The 26,229-nt window shown below is 44.3% G+C and overlaps 1 protein-coding gene across 1 annotated transcript; it reads right to left on the minus strand.

The window, feature by feature from the left end:
- Positions 1 to 26,170, minus strand: LOC139460594 (uncharacterized). Its single transcript, XM_071242061.1, has 10 exons — positions 25,949 to 26,170; positions 14,079 to 14,107; positions 8,829 to 8,849; positions 8,648 to 8,668; positions 7,527 to 7,730; positions 5,096 to 5,174; positions 4,750 to 4,890; positions 3,516 to 3,581; positions 2,618 to 2,716; positions 1 to 1,501 (listed from the first exon to the last, which is right to left on the minus strand). The coding sequence occupies exons 1-10, from the start codon at positions 26,025 to 26,027 to the stop codon at positions 1,422 to 1,424; spliced, it is 819 nt and encodes a 272-aa protein (XP_071098162.1). The 5' UTR covers positions 26,028 to 26,170; the 3' UTR covers positions 1 to 1,421.
- Positions 26,171 to 26,229: the final 59 nt, after the last annotated feature.

Consider the following 26,229-nt stretch of genomic DNA (forward strand, 5'->3'; position numbering starts at 1 on the left):
TTAACAAAGTTGGTTTTAATCAAATGCAATCGACAACAAACGTAATTTGCATGAACAAAATACACATTGAATGAGTTCGTATAAATATTGACAATTTAGTGAAACTATGAAAAACAAAAATGATGATAATAATTAGCAACATTATCGTGAATGTTTCCATGACGACACCTATTTGATGAATGTGCATATCATGTCTCAACTAAAGCTGAACGTTTTTGTTATGTACATCCGAAGTGAAACATCATTGGTTGACACTGGTCTTACACACTGATATTCATCAACCACTTATGAATGATTGCTGGGCCAAGTATCACCGCATTACTAGTCAAATAACACATTCGTACCTCTAATGGTCAATACTGATACACATATAACCAATTGTATTTGACAGTAACATACTCCTGTTCAATAGACTAAGCGCAGTTAGTATGTGTAAATATATTTGGTCCATTAACAATAATTATATTTCTATTTTCTAGAAATTTAAGCGGAGATCTAATGATACAATCATTCGTATCTAAAAGAATGACAATCACGACGATTGATTCGAGTTTAACTGAGCAATGATAGGTCATCAGGCAGAGTATGGCGTACAAGTAACAGGCTAGAACTGACGAGTACAAGTATCTGGCGAGTACAAGTATCTGACGAGTACAAGTAACAGGCGAGTACAAGTAACAGGCGAGTACAAGTATCTGGTGAGTACAAGTAACAGGCGAGTACAAGTAACAGTCGAGTACAAGTAACAGGCGAATACAAGTATCTGGCGAGTACAAGTATCTGGCGAGTACAAGTAACAGGCGAGTACATGTAACAGTCGAGTACAAGTAACAGGCGAGTACAAGTATCTGGCGAATACAAGTAAAAGGCGAGTACAAGTATCTGGCGAATACAAGTATCTGGCGAGTACAAGTAACAGGCGAGTACATGTAACAGTCGAGTACAAGTATCTGGCGAATACAAGTAAAAGGCGAGTACAAGTATCTGGCGAGTACAAGTAACAGGCGAGTACAAGTAACAGTCGAGTACAAGTAACAGGCGAGTACAAGTATCTGGCGAGTACAAGTAACAGGCGAGTACAAGTAACAGTCGAGTACAAGTAACAGGCGAATACAAGTATCTGGCGAGTACAAGTATCTGGCGAGTACAAGTAACAGGCGAGTACATGTAACAGTCGAGTACAAGTAACAGGCAAGTACAAGTATCTGGCGAATACAAGTAATAGTCGAGTACAAGTAACAGGCGAATACAAGTATCTGGCGAGTACAAGTAACAGGCGAGTACAAGTAACAGTCGAGTACAAGTAACAGGCGAGTACAAGTATCTGGCGAATACAAGTATCTGGCGAATACAAGTAACAGGCGAGCTAGTTGAGTGGCGATGCACAGTAAATGCATAGTTCTGATCTCATCGATGTACATTTAGTCTGTTCGTCTCAAACTCTTCAGCGTGTCCAACTCTCGTTCAATCTCACGTTTTTTGGTGTCGCCCCACTCTTCATCTGAAAAAATAAAAATTAAAACAAAATAATTTCAAGAAGAAAACAAAGACTCACAATGTGTCTGCTGCGTGTTGTAAGACTTGTGTGTAAGAACAATGTGCCCGACTGGTGTTTAAAGACTTGTGTGTAAGAACAATGTGCTCGACTGGTGTTACAAGACTTGTATGTAAGAACAATGTGCCCGACTGGTGTTTAAAGACTTGTGTGTAGTAACAATGTGTTCTCTGCGTGTTACAAGACTTTTATGTAAGAACAATGTGCCCTACTGGTGTTTAAAGACTTGTGTGTATATACAATGTGTTCGCTGAGTTTTATAAGACTTGTGTGTAAGAACAAAATGTCTGTTGCGTGTTGAAGGATTTGGTTATATGAAGAATGTGTCTGCTTGGTGTTACACGACTTGGATGTTAGAACAAGGTCTTGGATGCATGTGGTAAGACTTGGGTGTATGAAGAATGTGTCTACTTGGTGTTACACGACTTGGATGTTAGAACAAGGTCTTGGATGCGTGTGGTAAGACTTGGGTGTATGAACAATGTGTCTGCTTGGTGTTACACGACTTGGATGTAAGAACAAGGTCTTGGATGCGTGTGGTAAGACTTGGGTGTATGAAGAATGTGTCTGCTTGGTGTTACACGACTTGGATGTTAGAACAAGGTCTTGGATGCGTGTGGTAAGACTTGGGTGTATGAAGAATGTGTCTGCTTGGTGTTACACGACTTGGATGTTAGAACAAGGTCTTGGATGCGTGTGGTAAGACTTGGGTGTATGAAGAATGTGTCTGCTTGGTGTTACACGACTTGGATGTTAGAACAAGGTCTTGGATGCGTGTGGTAAGACTTGGGTGTATGAAGAATGTGTCTGCTTGGTGCTACACGACTTGGATGTTAGAACAAGGTCTTGGATGCGTGTGGTAAGACTTGGGTGTATGAAGAATGTGTCTGCTTGGTGTTACACGACTTGGATGTTAGAACAAGGTCTTGGATGCGTGTGGTAAGACTTGGGTGTATGAAGAATGTGTCTGCTTGGTGTTACACGACTTGGATGTTAGAACAAGGTCTTGGATGCATGTGGTAAGACTTGGGTGTATGAAGAGTGTGGAACACATGTACCAACCTGGGGATTCCAGATCTTGTATGATGTCCTTGACCGTGAAGCCGCTGTGCAGGGCCATCTGGATGTCCTTCAACAGCCGGTCCTCTACCGCATGTAGCACTGGAACATTAGAGGCCATGCCATAGACTCATGCTTAGTCTGGACTTGCTTTTGGGCTTTTGCACTGAGGAAAGGGCTGGGCGGAAGGGAACATAATATGGTTCAGGGACTGCGACACAGACTTAGCCATACGACAGTGAGGAGCGCCTGAGTGACAGATGTTTTATGCTGCACTCAGCAGTGTGTGTCAGAAACATCGGTGTACATAAACGTACCAATAATGGTGCTTGATTATCGCAGTATACTTGATTATCGCAGTATACTTGATTATCGCAGTATACTTGATTATCGCAGTATACTTGATTATCGCAGTATGCTTGATTATCGCAGTATGCTTGATTATCGCAGTATGCTTGATTATCGCGGTATGCTTGACTATCGCAGTATGCTTGATTATCGCAGTATGCTTGATTATTGCAGTATGCTTGATTATTGCAGTATGCTTGATAATCGCAGTATGCTTGATTATTGCAGTATGCTTGATTATCGCAATGTGTAACGGACCGACCATTTAAATTAAAATAATTTGTTTGAGAAAATACCGGAGAAAGTTTAACACAAACAATAATTGTTCACTGGACAAAGTGAGAAAAAATACACGTGCAAGGGTCAGCCCCAAACAGTGAAACAGTTAAGCCAATTTGTTTGTGTGAACGAATTCACATATCAGCTGTTACAATATCAAGGCAATGTATCCCACGGCGACATATAATATTGCCTGGACCAGACCAAATATTACTTGATGTATTAAGCAACGATTCACTATATCTGTACGAAGCAACACAGTCAGTCATTTTACCTTCATGCCGGAAATCCCCAAAATGGCCCTCCTCGATCACCTGCTGGGAGCGAGACCTCGGCAATACTGCAATACAGAACGCGTTACAGGAATTACGTGTCATGAATCTGTTACAGGTGTCACACCATGTGTCATGAATCTGTTACAGGTGTCACACCGTGTGTCATGAATCTGTTACAGGTGTCAATCCATGTGCCATGAATCTGTAACAGGTGACACACCATGTATCATGAATATGTTACAGGTGTCACACCATGTGTCATGAATCTGTTACAGGTGTCACACCATGTGTCATGAATCTGTTACAGGTGTCACACCATGTGTCATGAATATGTTACAGGTGTCACAACACGTATTATAAATCTATTACAGGTGTCACACCATGTGTCATGAATCTGTTACAGGTGTCACAACACGTGTTATAATCTGTTACAGGTGTCACACCATGTGTCATGAATATGTTACAGGTGTCACACCATGTGTCATGAATCTGTTACAGGTGTCACAACACCTTTTATTAATCTGTTACAGGTGTCACACCATGTTTCATGAATCTGTTACAGGTGTCACAACAAGTGTTATAAATCTGTTACAGGTGTCACACCATGTTTAATGAATCAGTTACAGGTGTCACACCACGTGCCATGAATCTGTTACAGGTGTCACACCACGTGTCATGAATGTGTTGCAGGTGACACACCATGTTTAATGAATCAGTTACAGGTGTCACACCACGTGCCATGAATCTGTTACAGGTGTCACACCATGTGTCATGAATCCGTTACAGGTGTCACACGACGTGTCATGAAACTTTTACAGGTGACACACCATGTTTCATGAATCAGTTACATGTGTCTCACCATGTGTCATGAATATGTTACAGGCGAGTCTGAACACCTGATCCCGTTTATCGCCTCTTACGACAAGAATAGTCGCCTTTTACAACAAGCATGGGATGCTGATGATCTATGCTTACCCGGATCTTATCTTCACGGGTCTCTACCATCTCTTCCGCTGCGCCCCCCCCCCCCCCCCCCCCCCCCCCCCCCCTTCCAACTCTCCTACCGATCACAACATTCCACCAGCAACACTCGCCTTCCCAACCTCTCTTGTACATTCATCATTTCCTTCCACACGTACCCCTCTCCCCCAACTTTTCTACCACCCGCATCCATCTACCGTCATAATGATAGTAACGACGATACTTACGCCAGTTTTGGAAGTTACCACTTACTGTCTTGTGATGCACGTTGTTTGTACCGCCTTAACAAAGTCATGATGTCCCTTTCAACATCCGTGTCAGCTCCCGTGTCGCTTCCCTCTTGACGTGTGTCCACGTTGTCGGCTACTACCTCCTCGTGGAACCCTAACTCATCTTTTAAAGAATTACGTGAAAAGAATCAGGCAAAATGTGTGCGTTTGTGTGGTGTCAAATATATTGATTTCCTAAAAAAATACTGCAAATTTGCAAATTGGCTTCAGCCAAAACTGAAATCGTACATCGCCCCCCCCCCCCCCCCCCCCCCCCCCCCCCCCCCCACGCCCCCAACTGGCCAGTCGCTTCATATCGGGTGTCCTACCTCCTGCTGCAATGTCCTCGTCCTGCTGTGCCCCCGCCTCCTCCTGAGATCGGACGTGTGCCAAAGTGTTCTCCAGCATCTGGGACACAATCAAGCAACACCAAAGGTAAAGTAAACATGAATAAATGTCTGTGATAACGTTTTATATACCCGTGTAACACACCTTCCCTCTCTCCGTCTGATGACCTCTACCCGTGTCACGCCCCCCTTCCGGTCTCTATCTGATGATATGTACCCGTTTAACACACCCTTCCTGTCTCTGTCTGATGATACGTACCCGTTTAACACACCCTTCCTGTCCCTGTCTGATGATACGTACCTGTTTAACACACCCTTCCTGTCCATGTCTGATGATACGTACCCGTTTAACACACCCTTCCTGTCTCTGTCTGATGATACGTACCTGTTTAACACACCCTTCCTGTCTCTGTCTGATGATACGTACCTGTTTAACACACCCTTCCTGTCCATGTCTGATGATACGTACCCGTTTAACACACCCTTCCTGTCTCTGTCTGATGATACGTACCTGTTTAACACACCCTTCCTGTCTCTGTCTGATGGTACGTACCCGTTTAACACACCCTTCCTGTCTCTGTCTGATGATACGTACCTGTTTAACACACCCTTCCTGTCTCTGTCTGATGATACGTACCCGTTTAACACACCCTTCAGGTCGCCGTCTGATCACCTCTACCCGTGTCACACACACCTTCCGGTCTCTGTCTGATGATATGTACCCGTTTAACACACCATCCTGTCTCTGTCTGATGATACGTACCAGTGTAACACACCCTTCCTGTCTCTGTCTGATGATATGTACCCGTGTAACACACCTGCCCTATCTCCGTCTGATGATCTCTACCCGTGTAACACCACCTTCCTGTCTAACTTAACATTGTACCCGTGTAACAACCCCTTCCTGTCTGACGTAACATTGTACCCATGTAACAACCCCTTCCTGTCTGACGTAACATTGTACCCATGTAACAACCCCTTCCTGTCTGATGTATCATTGTACCCGTGTAACAACCCCTTCCTCTCTGACTTAACATTGTACCCGTGTAACAACCCCTTCTTGTCTGACGTAACATTGTACCCGTGTAACACCCCCTTCCTGTCTGACGTAACATTGTACCCGTGTAACAACCCCTTCCTGTCTGACTTAACATTGTACCCGTGTAACAACCCCTTCCTGTCTGACTTAACATTGTACCCATGTAACAACCCCTTCCTGTCTGACTTAACATTGTACCCATGTAACACCCCCTTCCTGTCTGACGTAACAGTGTACCCGTATAACACCCTTTCCTGTCTGACGTAACATTGTACCCGTGTAACAAACCCTTCCTGTCTGACTTAACATTGTACCCGTGTAACAACCCCTTCCTGTCTGACGTAACGTTGTACCCGTGTAACACCCCCTTCCTGTCTGACGTAACATTGTACCCATGTAACAACCCCTTCCTGTCTGACGTAACATTGTACCCGTGTAATAACCCCTTCCTGTCTGACTTAACATTGTACCCGTGTAACAACCCCTTCCTGTCTGACGTAACATTGTACCCATGTAACAACCCCTTCCTGTCTGACTTAACATTGTACCCGTGTAACACCCCCTTCCTGTCTGACTTAACATTGTACCCATGTAACACCCCCTTCCTGTCTGACGTAACAGTGTACCCGTATAACACCCCCTTCCTGTCTGACGTAACATTGTACCCATGTAACAACCCCTTCTTGTCTGACTTAACATTGTACCCATGTTACAACCCCTTCCTGTCTGACGTAACAGTGTACCCATATAACAACCCCTTCCTCTCTGACGTAACATTGTACCCGTGTAACAACCCCTTCTTGTCTGACGTAACATTGTACCCGTGTAACAACCCCTTCCTGTCTGACGTAACATTGTACCCATGTAACAACCCCTTCCTGTCTGACGTAACATTGTACCCGTGTAACAACCCCTTCCTGTCTGACGTAACATTGTACCCGTGTAACAACCCCTTCTTGTCTGACGTAACATTGTACCCGTGTAACACCCCCTTCCTGTCTGACGTAACATTGTACCCGTGTAACAACCCCTTCCTGTCTGACGTAACATTGTACCCGTGTAACACCCCCTTCCTGTCTGACGTAACATTGTACCCGTGTAACAACCCTTTCCTGTCTGACGTAACATTGTACCCGTGTAACACCCCCTTCCTGTCTGACGTAACATTGTACCCGTGTAACAACCCCTTCCTGTCTGACGTAACATTGTACCCGTGTAACAACCCCTTCCTGTCTGACGTAACATTGTACCCGTGTAACAACCCCTTCCTGTCTAACGTAACATTGTACCCGTGTAACACCCCCTTCCTGTCTGACGTAACATTGTACCCCTCCAATGTATCAGTTTGAATAATTTGAAAGAAAAATGAATCACCTTCAGTGTTTTCCTGTCTCCGTCCACCAATCTGGTGGCAAGCAACTTCACTTTGTCTTGTCTGGTTGGAGCCTGGTCGTCATACTCGCTTCTCATTGGTTCACGACTGTTTCTCTCGATCTTTGAGCCAATTGCCACAGGCGATGATGTTTTTAAAGTATTGTCAACATCGTCCTTTTCTTTGCCGTTGTTGATATCTTCTAACTACAATCAGCAACAACCAACATGTACGCCAACCCTTTTACATCGATATGATACAACAAAGTGTAAGCGCAAGTCAGATGGCATGTAAAAGAGTCAGGTGAGTCAGGTCACTTCCTGACTCCTCCTGACCCTTCCTGGTCCCGCCTGCCCCTTCCTGGACATCCCAACCCCAACCTGTCCCTGCCTGTCCCTGCCTGCCCCTTTCTGTCCACCCTGCCCATTTCTGTCCCCGCCTGCCCCTTCCCGCCCCTTTCTGGCACTTTCTGGCCCCATCTGCTCCTTCCTGTCTCCTCCTGCTCCCGCCTGGTCCCTCCTGCCTCTTCCTGGTCCCTTCCTGACCCCGCTTGCCCCTTCCTGGGCCCACCTGCCTCTTTCTGCTCCTTCCTGATCATGCCTGCCCCTTCCAGGCCCCTGTCCCTGTCCCTTCCTGGCCCCACCTGCCCCTTCCTGCCCCTTCCTGCCCCTTCCTGTCCCCGCCTGCCCCTACCTGTCCCTTCCTGCCCCGCCTGCCCCTTCCTGCCTCTTCCTGCCCCTTCCTGCCCCTTTCTGGCCCTATCTGCCCCTTTCTGCCCCTTCTTGACCATGCCTGCCCTTCCCTTCCAGGCACCTCATGCCCCATCCCGCTCCTTACTTTCACCGCCTGCCCCTTCAAGCTCCTTCCTGCCCCCCCCCCCCTGCGCCCTCCTGTCCCTGCCTGCCCCTTCCTGACCCCGCCTGCCCATTCTTGCCACTTCCTGTCCCCTCTTGCGTAGGGTGAGTAGATGGGCACCGGGCTGAGTTTATGCCCAAGGGCCCCGAATGTGGATCGTTGCTGACGCTGTGAAGGACTGGTTTGCCTGATTTGTTGAATGAAAGTCGTGACTTTTTATATATATTAAATACGGCATAAAACACCATTCTCTCATTCTCTCACTTACCATTTCTTGCAACTGCAACAACTGAAATAAAGGTGATAATAAGCTTAGTAAGTAAATTCGGAATTAAGAGAGTGCTTTGATCTCTTATAGGTAGATTATCAAATTTTCAATTATTTGATAAATCTGACAGAAAGAAGTGTAATTTATGCTATATATTTTCAATTAAAACACTGTTAAGTACCTTTTGTCTCAATTCTTTCACCTGAAACAAGTAAAAGAGTCACATCATCATCATCATCATCATCATCATCATCATTACATGTAATGTGTTATTACAACTCTCAGTGTATAGATGTTATGTGTTATTACAACTCTCAGTGTGTAGATGTAATATGTTATTACAACTCTCAGTGTGTAGATGTAATGTGTTATAACAACTCTCAGTGTGTACATGTAATGTGTTATTTCAACTCTCAGTGTGTACATGTAATATGTTATTACAACTCTCAGTGTGTACATGTAATGTGTTATTTCAACTCTCAGTGTATACACGTAATGTGTTATTACAACTCTCAGTGTGTAGATGTAATGTGTTATTACAACTCTCAGTGTGTAGATGTAATATGTTATTACAACTCTCAGTGTGTAGATGTAATGTGTTATTTCAACTCTCAGTGTATACACGTAATGTGTTATTACAACTCTCAGTGTGTAGATGTAATGTGTTATAACAACTCTGACTGTGTAGATGTAATGTGTTATAACAACTCTCAGTGTGTAGATGTAATATGTTATTACAACTCTCAGTGTGTAGATGTAACGTGTTATAAATACTATCAGTGTGTAGATGCAATGTGTTATTACAACTCTCAGTGTATACACGTTATGTGTTATAACAACTCTCAGTGTGTAGATGTAATGTGTTATAACAACACTCAGTGTATACACGTAAAGTGTTATTACAACTCTCGATGTATACACGTAATGTGTTATTACAACTCTCAGTGTGTAGATGTAATGTGTTATTACAACTCTCAGTGTGTAGATGTAATGTGTTATTACAACTCTCAGTGTGTAGATGTAATGTGTTATAACAACTCTCAGTGTGTACATGTAATGTGTAATAACAACTCCCGGTGTGTAGATGTAATGTGTTATTACAACTCTCAGTGTGTACACGTAATGTGTTATTACAACTCTCAGTGTGTACACGTAATGTGTTATTACAACTCTCAGTGTGTACATGTAATGTGTTATTACAACTCTCAGTGTGTACACGTAATGTGTTATAACAACTCTCAGTGTGTACACGTAATGTGTTATTACAACTCTCAGTGTGTAGATGTAATGTGTTATTACAACTCTCAGTGTGTAGATGTAATGTGTTATAACAACCCTGAGTGTATACATGTAATGTGTTATTACAACTCTCAGTGTATACACGTAATGTGTTATTACAACTCTCAGTGTTTACATGTAATGTGTTATTACAACTCTCAGTGTGTACACGTAATGTGTTATAACAACTCTCAGTGTGTACATGTAATGTGTTATAACAACTCTCAGTGTGTACATGTAATGTGTTATTACAACTCTCAGTGTTTACATGTAATGTGTTATTACAACTCTCAGTGTGTACACGTAATGTGTTATAACAACTCTCAGTGTGTACATGTAATGTGTTATTACAACTCTCAGTGTGTAGATGTAATCTGTTATTACAACTCTCAGTGTATACATGTAATGTGTTATTACAACTCTCAGTGTATACACGTAATGTGTTATTACAACTCTCAGTGTTTACATGTAATGTGTTATTACAACTCTCAGTGTGTACACGTAATGTGTTATAACAACTCTCAGTGTGTACATGTAATGTGTTATAACAACTCTCAGTGTGTACACGTAATGTGTTATTACAACTCTCAGTGTGTACACGTAATGTGTTATTACAACTCTCAGTGTGTAGATGTAATGTGTTATTACAACTCTCAGTGTTTACATGTAATGTGTTATTACAACTCTCAGTGTTTACATGTAATGTGTTATAACAACTCTCAGTGTGTACACGTAATGTGTTATTACAACTCTCAGTGTGTAGATGTAATGTGTTATTACAACTGTCAGTGTGTAGATGTAACGTGTTATAAATACTATCAGTGTGTAGATGCAATGTGTTATTACAACTCTCAGTGTATACACGTAATGTGTTATTACAACTCTCAGTGTGTACATGTACTGTGTTATTACAACTCTCAGTGTATAATGTAATCTGTTATTACAACTCTCAGTGTATAATGCAATGTGTTATTACAACTCTCAGTGTGTAGATGCAATGTGTTATTACAACTCTCAGTGTATACACGTAATGTGTTATTACAACTCTCAGTGTGTACATGCAATGTGTTATTACAACTCTCAGTGTGTACATGTAATATGTAATCACAACTCTCAGTGTATAATGTAATGTGTTATTACAACTCTCAGTGTGTACATGTAATATGTTATTACAACTCTCAGTGTGTAGATGTAATGTGTTATAACAACTCTCAGTGTGTAGATGCAATGTTTTATTACAACTCTCAGTGTATACATGTAATGTTTTATTACAACTCTCAGTGTGTAGATGTAATGTGTTATTACAACTCTCAGTGTGTACATGTAATGTGTAATAACAACTCTCAGTGTGTACACGTAATGTGTTATTACAACTCTCAGTGTGTAGATGCAATGTGTTATTACAACTCTCAGTGTAAACACGTAATGTGTTATTACAACTCTCAGTGTGTACATGCAATGTGTTATTACAACTCTCAGTGTGTAGATGTAATGTGTTATAATAACTCTCAGTGTGTGCATGTAATATGTAATCACAACTCTCAGTGTATAATGTAATGTGTTATTACAACTCTCAGTGTGTACATGTAATATGTTATTACAACTCTCAGTGTGTAGATGTAATGTGTTATAACAACTCTCAGTGTGTAGATGCAATGTTTTATTACAACTCTCAGTGTATACATGTAATGTTTTATTACAACTCTCAGTGTGTAGATGTAATGTGTTATTACAACTCTCAGTGTGTACATGTAATGTGTAATAACAACTCCCGGTGTGTAGATGTAATGTGTTATTACAACTCTCAGTGTGTACATGTAATGTGTTATTACAACTCTCAGTGTGTAGATGTAATGTGTTATTACAACTCTCAGTGTATACACGTAATGTGTTATAACAACTCTCAGTGTATACATGTAATGTGTTATAACAACTCTGAGTGTGTAGATACAATGTGTTATAACAACTCTGAGTGTGTAGATGTAATGTGTTATTACAACTCTCAGTGTATACACGTAATGTGTTATTACAACTCTCAGTGTGTAGATGTAATGTGTAATAACAACTCCCGATGTGTAGATGTAATGTGTTATTACAACTCTCAGTGTGTACATGTAATGTGTTATTACAACTCTCAGTGTGTAGATGTAATGTGTTGATCCAACTCTCAGTGTGTAGATGTAATGTGTTATTACAACTCTCAGTGTGTACACGTAATGTGTTATTACAACTCTCAGTGTGTAGATGTAATGTGTTATTACAACTCTCAGTGTGTAGATGTAATGTGTTATTACAACTCTCAGTGTGTACACGTAATGTGTTATTACAACTCTCAGTGTGTAGATGTAATGTGTTATTACAACTCTGAGTGTGTAGATGTAACGTGTTATTACAACTCTCAGTGTGTAGATGTAATGTGTTATTACAACTCTCAGTGTGTACACGTAATGTGTTATTACAACTCTCAGTGTGTAGATGTAATGTGTTATTACAACTCTCAGTGTGTAGATGTAATGTGTTATTACAACTCTCAGTGTAAACACGTAATGTGTTATAACAACTCTCAGTGTGTAGATGTAATGTGTTATTACAACTCTCAGTGTGTAGATGTAATGTGTTATTACAACTCTCAGTGTGTACACGTAATGTGTTATTACAACTCTCAGTGTGTAGATGTAATGTGTTATTACAACTCTCAGTGTGTAGATGTAATGTGTTATTACAACTCTCAGTGTGTAGATGTAATGTGTTATTACAACTCTCAGTGTGTACATGTAATGTGTTATTACAACTCTCAGTGTGTACATGTAATGTGTAATAACAACTCCCGGTGTGTAGATGTAATGTGTTATTACAACTCTCAGTGTGTAGATGTAATGTGTTATTACAACTCTCAGTGTGTACACGTAATGTGTTATAACAACTCTGAGTGTGTAGATACAATGTGTTATAACAACTCTGAGTGTGTAGATGTAATGTGTTATTACAACTCTCAGTGTGTACATGCAATGTGTTATTACAACTCTCAGTGTATACACGTAATGTGTTATTACAACTCTCAGTGTGTAGATGTAATGTGTAATAACAACTCCCGATGTGTAGATGTAATGTGTTATTAGAACTCTCAGTGTGTACATGTAATGTGTTATTACAACTCTCAGTGTGTAGATGTAATGTGTTGATCCAACTCTCAGTGTGTAGATGTAATGTGTTATTACAACTCTCAGTGTGTACACGTAATGTGTTATTACAACTCTCAGTGTGTAGATGTAATGTGTTATTACAACTCTCAGTGTGTAGATGTAATGTGTTATTACAACTCTCAGTGTGTACACGTAATGTGTTATTACAACTCTCAGTGTGTAGATGTAATGTGTTATTACAACTCTCAGTGTGTAGATGTAATGTGTTATTACAACTCTCAGTGTGTAGATGTAATGTGTTATAACAACTCTCAGTGTGTAGATGTAATGTGTTATTACAACTCTCAGTGTATACACGTAATGTGTTATTACAACTCTCAGTGTATACACGTAATGTGTTATTACAACTCTCAGTGTGTAGATGTAATGTGTAATAACAACTCTGACTGTGTAGATGTAATGTGTTATAACAACTCTCAGTGTGTAGATGTAATGTGTTATTACAACTCTCAGTGTGTAGATGTAATGTGTTATTACAACTCTCAGTGTGTAGATGTAATGTGTTATAACAACTCTCAGTGTGTAGATGTAATGTGTTATAACAACTCTGAGTGTGTAGGTGCAATGTGTTATTTAAACTCTCAGTGTATACACGTGATATGTTATTACAACTCTCAGTGTGTACATGTACTGTGTTATTACAACTCTCAGTGTATACATGTAATATGTTATTACAACTCTCAGTGTGTACATGTATTGTGTTATTACAACTCTCAGTGTATACATGTAATATGTTATTACAACTCTCAGTGTGTACATGTACTGTTTTATTACAACTCTCAGTGTGTACATGCAATGTGTTATTACAACTCTCGATGTATACACGTAATGTGTTATTACAAATCGTCTGTTTAATCATCGAGACATTATCCAGATAATATGACATGAATGTCATAGTGCACTACATTGCGCATGTGCCATGTCTATGATAATAAACTGTTGTCACATACCTTCCCTGCATGTGTATCAACTCGCTTTGCTGAAATTGAAAGAGAAATACCGGTCAAAATACTGGGGGTAATATAATGGTCAAGTACTGGGGGTAATATAATGGTCAAGTATTGGGGGTAATATTTTTAGTCAAGTACTGGGGGTAACATATCGATCAAGTACTGGGGGTAATATATCGGTCAAGTATTGGGGATAATATACTGGAAATGTCCTGGGGGTACTGGCCTGGGGGTACATACTTGTCAAATACTGGGGAGTACCATACTGGCCATGTCCTGGGGGTAATATACTGGTCATGTCCTGGGGGTAATGTACTGGTCATGTCCTGGGGGTAATATACTGGTCATGTCCTGGGGGTAATATACTGATCATGTCCTAGGGGTAATATACTGGTCATGTCCTGGGGGTAATATACTGGTCATGTCCTGGGGGTAATATACTGGTCATGTCCTGGGGGTAATATACTGATCATGTCCTAGGGGTAATATACTGGTCATGTCCTGGGGGTAGTATACTGGTCATGTCCTGGGGGTAATATACTGGTCATGTAATTGGGGTAATATACTGGTCATGTCCTGGGGGTAATATACTGGTCATGTCCTGGGGGTAATATACTGGTCATGTCCTGGGGGCAATATACTAGTCATGTCCTGGGGGTAATATACTGGTCATGTCCTGGGGGTAATATACTGGTCATGTCCTGGGGGTAATATACTGGTCATGTCCTGGGGGTAACATACTGGTCATGTCCTGAGGGTAACATACTGGTCATGTCCTGAGGGTAACATACTGGTCATGTAATGGGGTAACATACTGGTCATGACCTAGGGGTAACATACTGGTCATGTAATGGGGTAACATACTGGTCATGTAATGGGGTATTATACTGGTCATGTCCTGAGGGTAACATACTGGTCATGACCTAGGGGTAACATACTGGTCATGTCCTGAGGGTAACATACTGGTCATGTAATGGGGTAACATACTGGTTAATGTCCTTGGGGTAATATACTGGTCATGTCCTGGGGGTAACATACTGGTCATGACCTAGGGGTAACATACTGGTCATGACCTAGGGGTAACATACTGGTCATGTAATGGGGTAACATACTGGTTAATGTCCTTGGGGTAATATACTGGTCATGTCCTGGGGGTAATATACTGGTCATGTCCTGGGGGTAATATACTGGTCATGTCCTGGGGGTAACATACTGGTCATGACCTAGGGGTAACATACTGGTCATGTCCTGAGGGTAACATACTGGTCATGTAATGGGGTAACATACTGGTTAATGTCCTTGGGGTAATATACTGGTCATGTCCTGGGGGTAACATACTGGTCATGACCTAGGGGTAACATACTGGTCATGTAATGGGGTAACATACTAGTCATGTAATGGGGTATTATACTGGTCATGTCCTAGGGGTAATATGATGGTCATGTCCTGGGGGTAATAAACTGGTCATGTCCTGGGGGTAACATACTGGTCATAAGCTAGGGGTAACATGCTGGTGATGTAATGGGGTAATATACTGGTCATGTCCTGGGGGTAATATACTGGTCATGTTCTGAGAGTAACATACTGGTCAAGTATTGGGAGTAACATACTGTTCAAGTACTGAGAGTAACATACTGTTCAAGTACTGGGGGAACATACTGGTCAAGTACTGGGGGTAACATACTGGTCAAGTACTGAGAGTATCATACTGTTCAAGTACTGGGGGTTACATACTGGTCAAGTACTAGGGGTAACATACTGGTCAAGTACTGAGAGTATCATACTGTTCAAGTACTGGGGGTTACATACTGGTCAAGTACTGAGAGTATCATACTGTTCAAGTACTGGGGGTTACATACTGGTCAAGTACTGGGGGTAACATACTGGTCAAGTACTGGGGGTTACATACTGGGCAATTACTGGGGGTAATATACTGGTCAAGTACTGGGGGTACCATACTGGTCAAGTACACATATTTTTTATGGATTCATGGAGTATTTGTGATGCATTAATGTCTTGTTTCACTGGCGGAAATGGAATATTTTACGGCGCTTCACTTTTCATTATGAAACAAGCTCAGATTCGTGATCCATCGACCAAACTTAATCTGAACAAAATGCTTAAAGTTGTCATGCTCCATCCCCCAAACACCAGTCATGTGAGGTTATCATGCTCCATCCCCCAAACACCAGTCATGTGAGGTTGTCATGATTCATCCCCCAAACACCAGTCATGTGAGGTTATCATGATTCATCCCCCAAACACCAGTCATGTGAGGTTATCATGATTCATCCCCCAAACACCAGTCATGTGAGGTTGTCATGATTCATCCCCCAAACACCAGTCATGTGAGGTTGTCATGATTCATCCCACAAACACCAGTCATGTGAGGTTATCATGATTCATCCCACAAACACCAGTCATGTGAGGTTGTCATGATTCATTCCACAAACACCAGTCATGTGAGGTTGTCATGATTCATCCCCCAAACACCAGCCATGTGAGGTTATCATGATTCATCCCACAAACACCAGTCATGTGAGGTTGTCATGATTCATTCCACAAACACCAGTCATGTGAGGTTGTCATGATTCATCCCCCAAACACCAGTCATGTCAGATTGCTTCACTGGTGGGTTTGTCTGACTGATACCTAGTTTCAGCTGCAATATGTGACAGAAGTATATAGATCGTTCTACGGACTACAGGATCGTTGTGAGCCCCCGCCATGCCAGATGCACGCCGTGTCGCTCTGTGTGGGGAGAATGTGGCCCAAGTCGCACAGGGTGTGTGGACTAGAAGCATCTAATGTCTGTAATCAAGCGATGACTAATTCCAACACCCTTGCATGTTGTTGAGAACTCACCCAACTAATATAAACGCCAACTTGAAACTTGCAAGATGATTATGGAGAGTAAAATCGATATCTCCTCACTACGGAAAAAAAGTGATAACCGTGATGAAATGTGTGACAGACACAGGTGGTTATGTTGACGTAAACAATGTTAAAACGGGCTAGATCTAAGCTAAATATTCCTTTAAATAATTCATGTAATGCTAAATTTAACATGAGCATATATTACGTTGCCTGGGTGAGACAAGTGTGTGTATGTGGAGAAATATAACACATCGTTGTCGGACGCTTAAGTTCACATTGATAACAGTAGTGAATCTCGACGAAACCTTATAGTCTATTCATGTACAATTCTTAGTTAAAACACTAATATATGCGTACATTTAGCCAATGCATATATATTTTAAATGTTTGCCAATTTGTTGGGAACTAGCCTCGAACCCCAAACAAACATAAACAGCCTGATGGACCCTAGAGAGTTTGACTGAGCCGGCCACGTGCCGCTGTCAGCGTGTATCAGTCCAGGAGATTAGGATTATCCTACACATATAGGTACAATATTTCACACACAACTACAAGGGTCTCAGCGCTACGGCTGTCTTAGCTCTATGTTAAAGTATGGGAGTTACCATCGTCTCAGCGCTACGACTGTCTTTGGTCTATGTTAAAGTGTTGGAGTTACCATCGTCTCAGCGCTACGGCTGTCTTAGCTCTATGTTAAAGTGTTGGAGTTACTATCGTCTCAGCGCTACGACTGTCTTAGCTCTATGTTAAAGTGTTGGAGTTACTATCGTCTCAGCGCTACGACTGTCTTTTGTCTATGTTAAAGTGTTGGAGTTACCATCGTCTCAGCGCTACGACTGTCTTAGCTCTATGTTAAAGTGTTGGAGTTACCATCGTCTCAGCGCTACGGCTGTCTTAGCTCTATGTTAAAGTATGGGAGTTACTGTCGTCTCAGCGCTACGGCTGTCTTAGCTCTATGTTAAAGTATGGGAGTTACCATCGTCTCAGCGCTACGACTGTCTTTGGTCTATGTTAAAGTGTTGGAGTTACCATCGTCTCAGCGCTACGGCTGTCTTTGGTCTATGTTAAAGTGTTGGAGTTACTGTCGTCTCAGTGCTACGACTGTCTTTGGTCTATGTTAAAGTGTTGGAGTTACCATCGTCTCAGCGCTACGGCTGTCTTTTGTCTATGTTAAAGTGTTGGAGTTACCATCGTCTCAGCGCTACGGCTGTCTTAGCTCTATGTTAAAGTATGGGAGTTAGGATCGTCTCATCGCTACGACTGTCTTAGCTCTATGTTAAAGTATGGGAGTTAGGATCGTCTAAGCGCTACGGCTGTCTTAGCTCTATGTTAAAGTATGGGAGTTAGGATCGTCTCATCGCTACGACTGTCTTAGCTCTATGTTAAAGTATGGGAGTTAGGATCGTCTAAGCGCTACGACTGTCTTAGCTCTATGTTAAAGTATGGGAGTTAGGATCGTCTAAGCGCTACGGCTGTCTTAGCTCTATGTTAAAGTATGGGAGTTAGGATCGTCTCATCGCTACGACTGTCTTAGCTCTATGTTAAAGTATGGGAGTTAGGATCGTCTAAGCGCTACGACTGTCTTAGCTCTATGTTAAAGTATGGGAGTTAGGATCGTCTCGGCGCTACGACTGTCTTAGCTCTATGTTAAAGTATGGGAGTTAGGATCGTCTAAGCGCTACGACTGTCTTAGCTCTATGTTAAAGTATGGGAGTTACCGTCGTCTCAGCGCTTCGACTGTCTTTGGTCTATGTTAAAGTATGGGAGTTACTGTCGTCTCAGCGCTACGGCTGTCTTAGCTCTATGTTAAAGTATGGGAGTTAGGATCGTCTAAGCGCTACGACTGTCTTAGCTCTATGTTAAAGTATGGGAGTTACTATCGTCTCGGCGCTACGGCTGTCTTTGGTCTATGTTAAAGTGTTGGAGTTACCATCGTCTAAGCGCTACGACTGTCTTTGGTGTATGTTAAAGTATGGGAGTTACCATCGTCTCAGCGCTACGGCTGTCTTAGCTCTATGTTAAAGTATGGGAGTTACTATCGTCTCGGCGCTACGACTGTCTTTGGTCTACGTTAAAGTATGGGAGTTACCATCGTCTCAGTGCTACGACTGTCTTTGGTCTATGTTAAAGTGTTGGAGTTACCATCGTCTCAGCGCTACGGCTGTCTTAGCTCTATGTTAAAGTATGGGAGTTACCATCGTCTCAGCGCTACGGCTGTCTTAGCTCTATGTTAAAGTATGGGAACTTTCGTCTCAGAGCTTTTTTTCTGCTAACCTAACTTGACATCGTATTTACGGTTTAGAGGCCAAACCTTGTGGAAAGTTTTAACTATAATCTTTATCAATAAAGCCACGAACGTGATTATTTTTGAATTATTGTCATGCACATCACTATTAATGATATTCTAGTAAATACACAAAACAGTGTTGAACGAATTTCAACGAAGTTTTGAACCAGAATTATCATGTGAAATATGTGAGGTGTGCGTTTGAAAATCCAAAAGATGGCTGTTACTGACGGTATACGGTCTCATGTTGGGTCAGTAGATCTGCTCTCTGATTGGTCAATCTCACTTTGAGGCATAATAACATGATTCATGTCGCTAACCAAGTCGTGAGACCACCTGCGTGGTCTAGTGGACACAAACACACGCACGCGCACTCACACTCCTATATATCGCAATACAAGTCCAATAAAAATATCTCCAACGCGACGTTAAGCCCAATTTCACCTCACCCAACTTATCCAAGTTGTGCCTCACCTCTGTCGGCAGTCACTGCCAGTCCAAGCTCAGTCAAGGAGGCAATAATACAAGTATATTAAAGAGCTGCTGAGACTCCATCGTGATGCGTGTGCTCCGAGTTTGTGATGCATGGCATGAAGTATCTGTGATGACGATGTTAACCGTGTTTAATCTGTGTGTGGAAGTGCCGATACATTCAGGAAGCCACAACACAACTTAGCTGGGAGTTAAGTAAACAGCCATCAGTTGATACAGATCTCTTGCTGAATGTCACGCTCACAAAGGGAGGTAAGTAGTGTGAGAGAATCTTGGGCGTGTTGATATGTCTCACGGGATGAGAGGTCATCGTGGAAGGGGATCGGATTAACGACATGCTTATGGAAATACAAACATGAAGTAAACAACTATTACACAAGAATGTGTAAAATATAGTGTGTAACCTGTGCTAAAGCATTTAAGAGATGTGACCTCCGTGTATGGACTGCCGGAGATCACAAAAGGAGGGCGTGGCACAGTGATTTACGTTTGTTCTCCGGGGTGGAGCATGCCCTACATACGACGTATACGCATGTTTGTGTGTGTAATCGTATTCTTATCACGGACAGAGCATATTTAATAGTTGAGTGAACTTGATGCTTGCAGACCGTGTGACCAAACATCGTCAGATCCGATATATCTTTGAATAACGAAATAGTATACGGGAACAGGAGAATTAGCTGTGATGTCGCAATCACCTTTTTGGAGTACACCTGCACACCTCCCACCCCTCTACCTGCCTATAAAATACTCCTGCACACCTCACACCCCTCTACCTACCGAGAGCACACCTTCATATAACGCACCCGGACCTGCCTAGAGCACACCTTCATATAACGCACCTGGACCTGCCTAGAGCACACCTTAACATAACACACCCGGACCTGCCTAGAGCACACCTTCACATAACGCACCCGGACCTGCCTAGAGCACACCTTCACATAACACACCCGGACCTGCCTAGAGCACACCTTCACATAACACACCCAGACCTGCCTAGAGCACACCTTCACATAACACACCCGGGCCTGCCTAGAGCACACCTTCACATAACACACCCGGACCTGCCTAGAGCACACCTGCACACAACGCACCTCTACCTTCCTGGAGCACACCTTCACACACCGCACCCGGACCTGCCTAGAGCACACCTTCACATAACGCACCCGGACCTGCCTAGAGCACACCTTCACATAACGCACCCGGACCTGCCTAGAGCACACCTTCACACAACACACCCGGACCTGCCTAGAGCACACCTTCACATAACGCACCCCCCTACCTGCCTGGAGCACACATTCACACAACGCACCCCCCTACCTGCCTGGAGCACACCTTCACACAACGTACCCCCCTGCCTGCCTAGAGCACACCTTCACACAACGCACCCCCCTACCTGCCTGGAGCACACCTTCACACAACGCACCCCCCTACCTGCCTGGAGCACACCTTCACACAACGCACCCCCCTACCTGCCTGGAGCACACTTTCACACAACGCACCCCCCTACCTGCCTGGAGCACACCTTCACACAACGCACCCCCCTACCTGCCTAGAGCACACCTTCACACACCGAACCCCCCTACCTGCCTAGAGCACACCTTCACACACCGCACCCACCTACCTGCCTGGAGCACACTTTCACACAACGCACCCCCCTACCTGCCTGGAGCACACCTTCACACACCGCACCCCCCTACCTGCCTGGAGCACACTTTCACACAACGCACCCCCCTACCTGCCTGGAGCACACCTTCACACACCGCACCTCTATCTGCCTGGAGCACACTTCACTCAACGCACCTCCCAACCTGCCTGGATCACACCTTCACACAACGCACCCAGACCTAAACAGATTACGCCTCGCCTGTGCGCAACCACGTTTTGTAGGTGAAGGTTTCTAGATTCAGCCATTTATCATTCTGTCACGTTAGTAGAATCTAGCGGAAGTCTCCCCATATATCAATCAGGGGCAGTAATTGTCTGAGGGCAGGGACGCGGTCAACGAGGGTGTTCACAATACTGGCTCTGTTGCCCAAAATAACCACATTTTGCCCGACTTTGGATGGGACTGGGTGATCAGTGGGTACAGTGGACTGGGTGATCAGTGGGTACAGTGCACTGGGTGATCAGTGGGTACAGTGCACTGGGTGATCAGTGGGTACAGTGCACTGGGTGATCAGTGGGTACAGTGCACTGGGTGATCAGTCGGTACAGTGGACTGGGTGATCAGTCGGTACAGTGGACTTGTTGATCAGTGGGTACAGTGGACTGGGTGATCAGTGGGTACAGTGGACTGGGTGATCAGTGGGTACAGTGGACTTGTTGATCAGTGGGTACAGTGGACTGGGTGATCAGTGGGTACAGTGGACTGGGTGATCAGTGGGTACAGTGGACTGGGTGATCAGTGGGTACAGTGCACTGGGTGATCAGTGGGTACAGTGCACTGGGTGATCAGTGGGTACAGTGCACTGGGTGATCAGTGGGTACAGTGCACTGGGTGATCAGTCGGTACAGTGGACTGGGTGATCAGTCGGTACAGTGGACTGGGTGATCAGTGGGTACAGTGGACTGGGTGATCAGTGGGTAGTCACCTGTCTGGTTGTGACTGGGTGATCAGTGGGTACAGTGGACTGGGTGATCAGTGGGTACAGTGGACCTGGTGATCAGTGGGTACAGTGGACTGGGTGATCAGTGGGTACAGTGGACTGGGTGATCAGTGGGTACAGTGGACTGGGTGATCAGTGGGTACAGTGGACTGGGTGATCAGTGGGTACAGTGGACTGGGTGATCAGTGGGTACAGTGGACTGGGTGATCAGTGGGTACAGTGGACTGGGTGATCAGTGGGTACAGTGCACTGGGTGATCAGTCGGTACAGTGGACTGGTTGATCAGTGGGTACACCGGACTGGTTGATCAGTGGGTACAGTGGACTGGGTGATCAGTGGGTACAGTGGACTGGGTGATCAGTCGGTACAGTGGACTGGGTGATCAGTGGGTACAGTGGACTGGGTGATCAGTGGGTACAGTGGACTGGGTGATCAGTGGGTACAGTGGACTGGGTGATCAGTGGGTACAGTGGACTGGTTGATCAGTGGGTACAGTGGACTGGTTGATCAGTGGGTACAGTGGACTGGGTGATCAGTGGGTACAGTGGACTTGTTGATCAGTGGGTACAGTGGACTGGGTGATCAGTGGGTACAGTGGACTGGGTGATCAGTGGGTACAGTGGACTGGGTGATCAGTGGGTACAGTGGACTGGGTGATCAGTGGGTACAGTGGACTGGGTGATCAGTGGGTACAGTGGACTGGGTGATCAGTGGGTACAGTGCACTGGGTGATCAGTGGGTACAGTGCACTGGGTGATCAGTGAGTACAGTGGACTGGTTGATCAGTGGGTACAGTGGACTGGGTGATCAGTGGGTACAGTGCACTGGGTGATCAGTGGGTACAGTGGACTTGTTGATCAGTGGGTACAGTGGACTGGGTGATCAGTCGGAACAGTGGACTGGTTGATCAGTGGGTACAGTGGACTGGGTGATCAGTGGGTACAGTGGACTGGGTGATCAGTGGGTACAGTGGACTGGTTGATCAGTGGGTACAGTGGACTGGGTGATCAGTCGGAACAGTGGACTGGTTGATCAGTGGGTACAGTGGACTGGGTGATCAGTGGGTACAGTGGACTGGTTGATCAGTGGGTACAGTGGACTGGTTGATCAGTGGGTACAGTGGACTGGGTGATCAGTGGGTACAGTGGACTGGGTGATCAGTGGGTACAGTGGACTGGTTGATCAGTCGGAACAGTGGACTGGTTGATCAGTGGGTACAGTGGACTGGTTGATCAGTGGGTACAGTGGACTGGGTGATCAGTGGGTACAGTGGACTGGGTGATCAGTGGGTACAGTGGACCTGGTGATCAGTCGGTACAGTGGACTTGGTGATCAGTGGGTACAGTGGACTGGGTGATCAGTGGGTACAGTGGATCTGGTGATCAGTGGGTACAGTGGACCTGGTGATCAGTGGGTACAGTGGACTGGTTGATCAGTGGGTACAGTGGACTGGGTGATCAGTGGGTACAGTGGACTGGTTGATCAGTCGGTACAGTGGACTGGGTGATCAGTGGGTACAGTGGTCCTGGTGATCAGTCGGTACAGTGCACTGGCTGATCAGTGTGTTCAGCGTCTTGTCAGGACCGGATTAAGAGTACAGTGGAAACGGTCGGTGTGGATGAAGTTCCTCACTATCGTCCGATGGTGTTGTAGACCTGAATACACAACCGCCGCCACACAGGCGCAGATATCCCGTCTGTCCGGTTGAATAGTATTGACGCCGGGTATAACGACAACAAGTAAAATGGTGACGATTCCGTACCAGGGACCCAGGTATATTTTACATGTTTCCAAGTTTAGTTCACCTGTTTACTCGATTACTAGGTAACACTCGACTCATCAGCCGTAAGACCAAATTAACTTTCTATTTCTATTTCCTGTTGATTAAATTGCGCATGGTTGCCCTTGGTAATGTTCCACCCGAATACTTACCCAAAGCTGACCCACGTTGGCAGGTGCTGGGTCTCTGGCGTGCACTCTTCGCCCGAGGACATCCCACAGATGCTTTATATATACAGATGCTTAATGATAATTCTAGCGAATTGAGCAACGACAAGACCATGTTTACAGATGCCTGGGTGTCTGATACCGCCCCACACCATGGCACTACGGCCTCAAAACCGATTATGGTCAAGAATTGTTGCCCGGGCATGCCGCTCGCCGCTACGTCGCCAACAACGTTTTCTTCCATCTGTGAATCGGAGGCAAAACCTTGAATCGTCTGTAAATATGGTGTGAAACGCCCTTGGCGCACAGTCCGTCCCTGGTGTTGCCCAGCCGAGCCCAATTTTTGCCGCTTATGGTATGCTGTTAGAGTCACACCCTCTACAGGACGCCTTGCTTTTAGGCGGGGGGCATAGGGCCGGTTTTCAGCGGTAAACATTGCAATTCGCCTTCCTGTTATCGTACGGAATTCTCTATTGATAACAGCGGCAGATTAGAATCTATTGCGTTGTACAATTAATGTAATGAGACGATCCTGTCTGGGTGTCGTTTTTATGCCTACCACGTCCTTGTCTTACTGCAACCCCTACCGTTTGACGGTACTTGGCCCACAGTCGAGAAATTACCAACTTGATTTGCCAACTTTCGGGCAACTTGACGTCCTCGCAGCGCCTCCACTTTATCGAACCCACAATTAACCATTTTATCTGTTCATTGAGATGCTGTCTTTGAGCGACTATACTTGTAAGAGACGACTAACGGGATCGGGTGGTCAGGTTCGCTGACTTGGTTGATGTATGTCATCGTATCCCATTTGCGTGTATCGATGCACTTGGCATCAATCACTGGATTGTCTGGTCCAGACTCGATTATTTACAGACCGCCGTCATGTAGCTGGAATAGTGCGGCGTTAAACAACAAATAAACAAACTATCTCCGAGACTCTTTAAGCGTGTGCTCAGCTCAGTTTAGTTACAGATTGTGAGTTCCCCTCTTGGCGCACTGACTTTGGCTTCTGTGTGCACGTTCATGCATGATGTTAAATTTCATTGTTGATTTGATGTTGCGTTTAGATGCAACGCTGTGGTATAGTAAACGCTCACCTCAACGATGGCGAAATTCAAATCAATAGTTCCCTTATTATTTGTTGGTAGTATATTTGTCTTTAGTTTTCACCCCAAACCCTCCCACACCCTGTTCATCCTTGTCCTACCATTAATCTGTAGAGAGTGAGACAAACGTCACCGTATCGACCCACAAGTGTGTAGATGGTCAGCAGAAACAGGTTATATTCATTTCCAATCTTCCTTCATTTTCAGAACTAGAAGCAGGCGCATCCATAACCCAATAATAACCAGTGGCTAGCTAGGTTTTGGTGGTAGCACAGCCCGGGTATCCCATATCACAGTCGAGGACTGCATGTCGGCGCGGAGCGTTCACACAGGTACAACGTTCAGATACACAATAGCAGAGTTGAACCCACTTGACTCGATCGCGAGGCCAATCTGTATTTCACAGCTGAGGCAATAGATAGTACAACAACAACTCCGTTAACACACAATACCAACGTCTCCGACCCTATTGCCCCCTAGGCAGATGTTTCTCAATACCATTACACATGTTTTGACCGGTGGTCAGACCCTTCACACAGTGTTACATACCCCTCGACAGGACAGGTGTTCCATGGGCGATGGTCATCAGTACCAATACAGCAGCCACGACCGATGTCACCGTCGTCATGATGCTTGTCCGGAGAAAGGAGTGGAGAGAGACGCTGTCAGCTTCGGGTGGTCGGGTGGCGAGATATGGGACTCGGGTAGGTAGGACCGCGGTGGTTGCTTATCAGCGGGTAGACGGCGTCACAGCTAGGCAGGGGCAGAGGTTGGGTAAACACACGTCACTGTGTCAACAAAGCAGCACGTGGGATACCCGCCCTAAATGA

Source organism: Haliotis cracherodii, unplaced genomic scaffold (assembly GCF_022045235.1).
Source record: "Haliotis cracherodii isolate W230 unplaced genomic scaffold, xgHalCrac1.p SCAF_14, whole genome shotgun sequence".
Lineage (NCBI taxonomy): Eukaryota > Metazoa > Mollusca > Gastropoda > Lepetellida > Haliotidae > Haliotis > Haliotis cracherodii.

Excerpts from the sequence above, each read along its gene's own strand:
- LOC139460594 (XM_071242061.1), bottom strand. The coding sequence starts at position 26,027 with ATGACGACGGTGACATCGGTCGTGGCTGCTGTATTGGTACTGATGACC. Across the intron at positions 8,669-8,828 it reads TGAAAGAATTGAGACAAAAG|TTGTTGCAGTTGCAAGAAAT; the intron begins GTACTTAACAGT and ends CCTTTATTTCAG. Across the intron at positions 5,175-7,526 it reads GAGACAGGAAAACACTGAAG|ATGCTGGAGAACACTTTGGC; the intron begins GTGATTCATTTT and ends ATTGTGTCCCAG.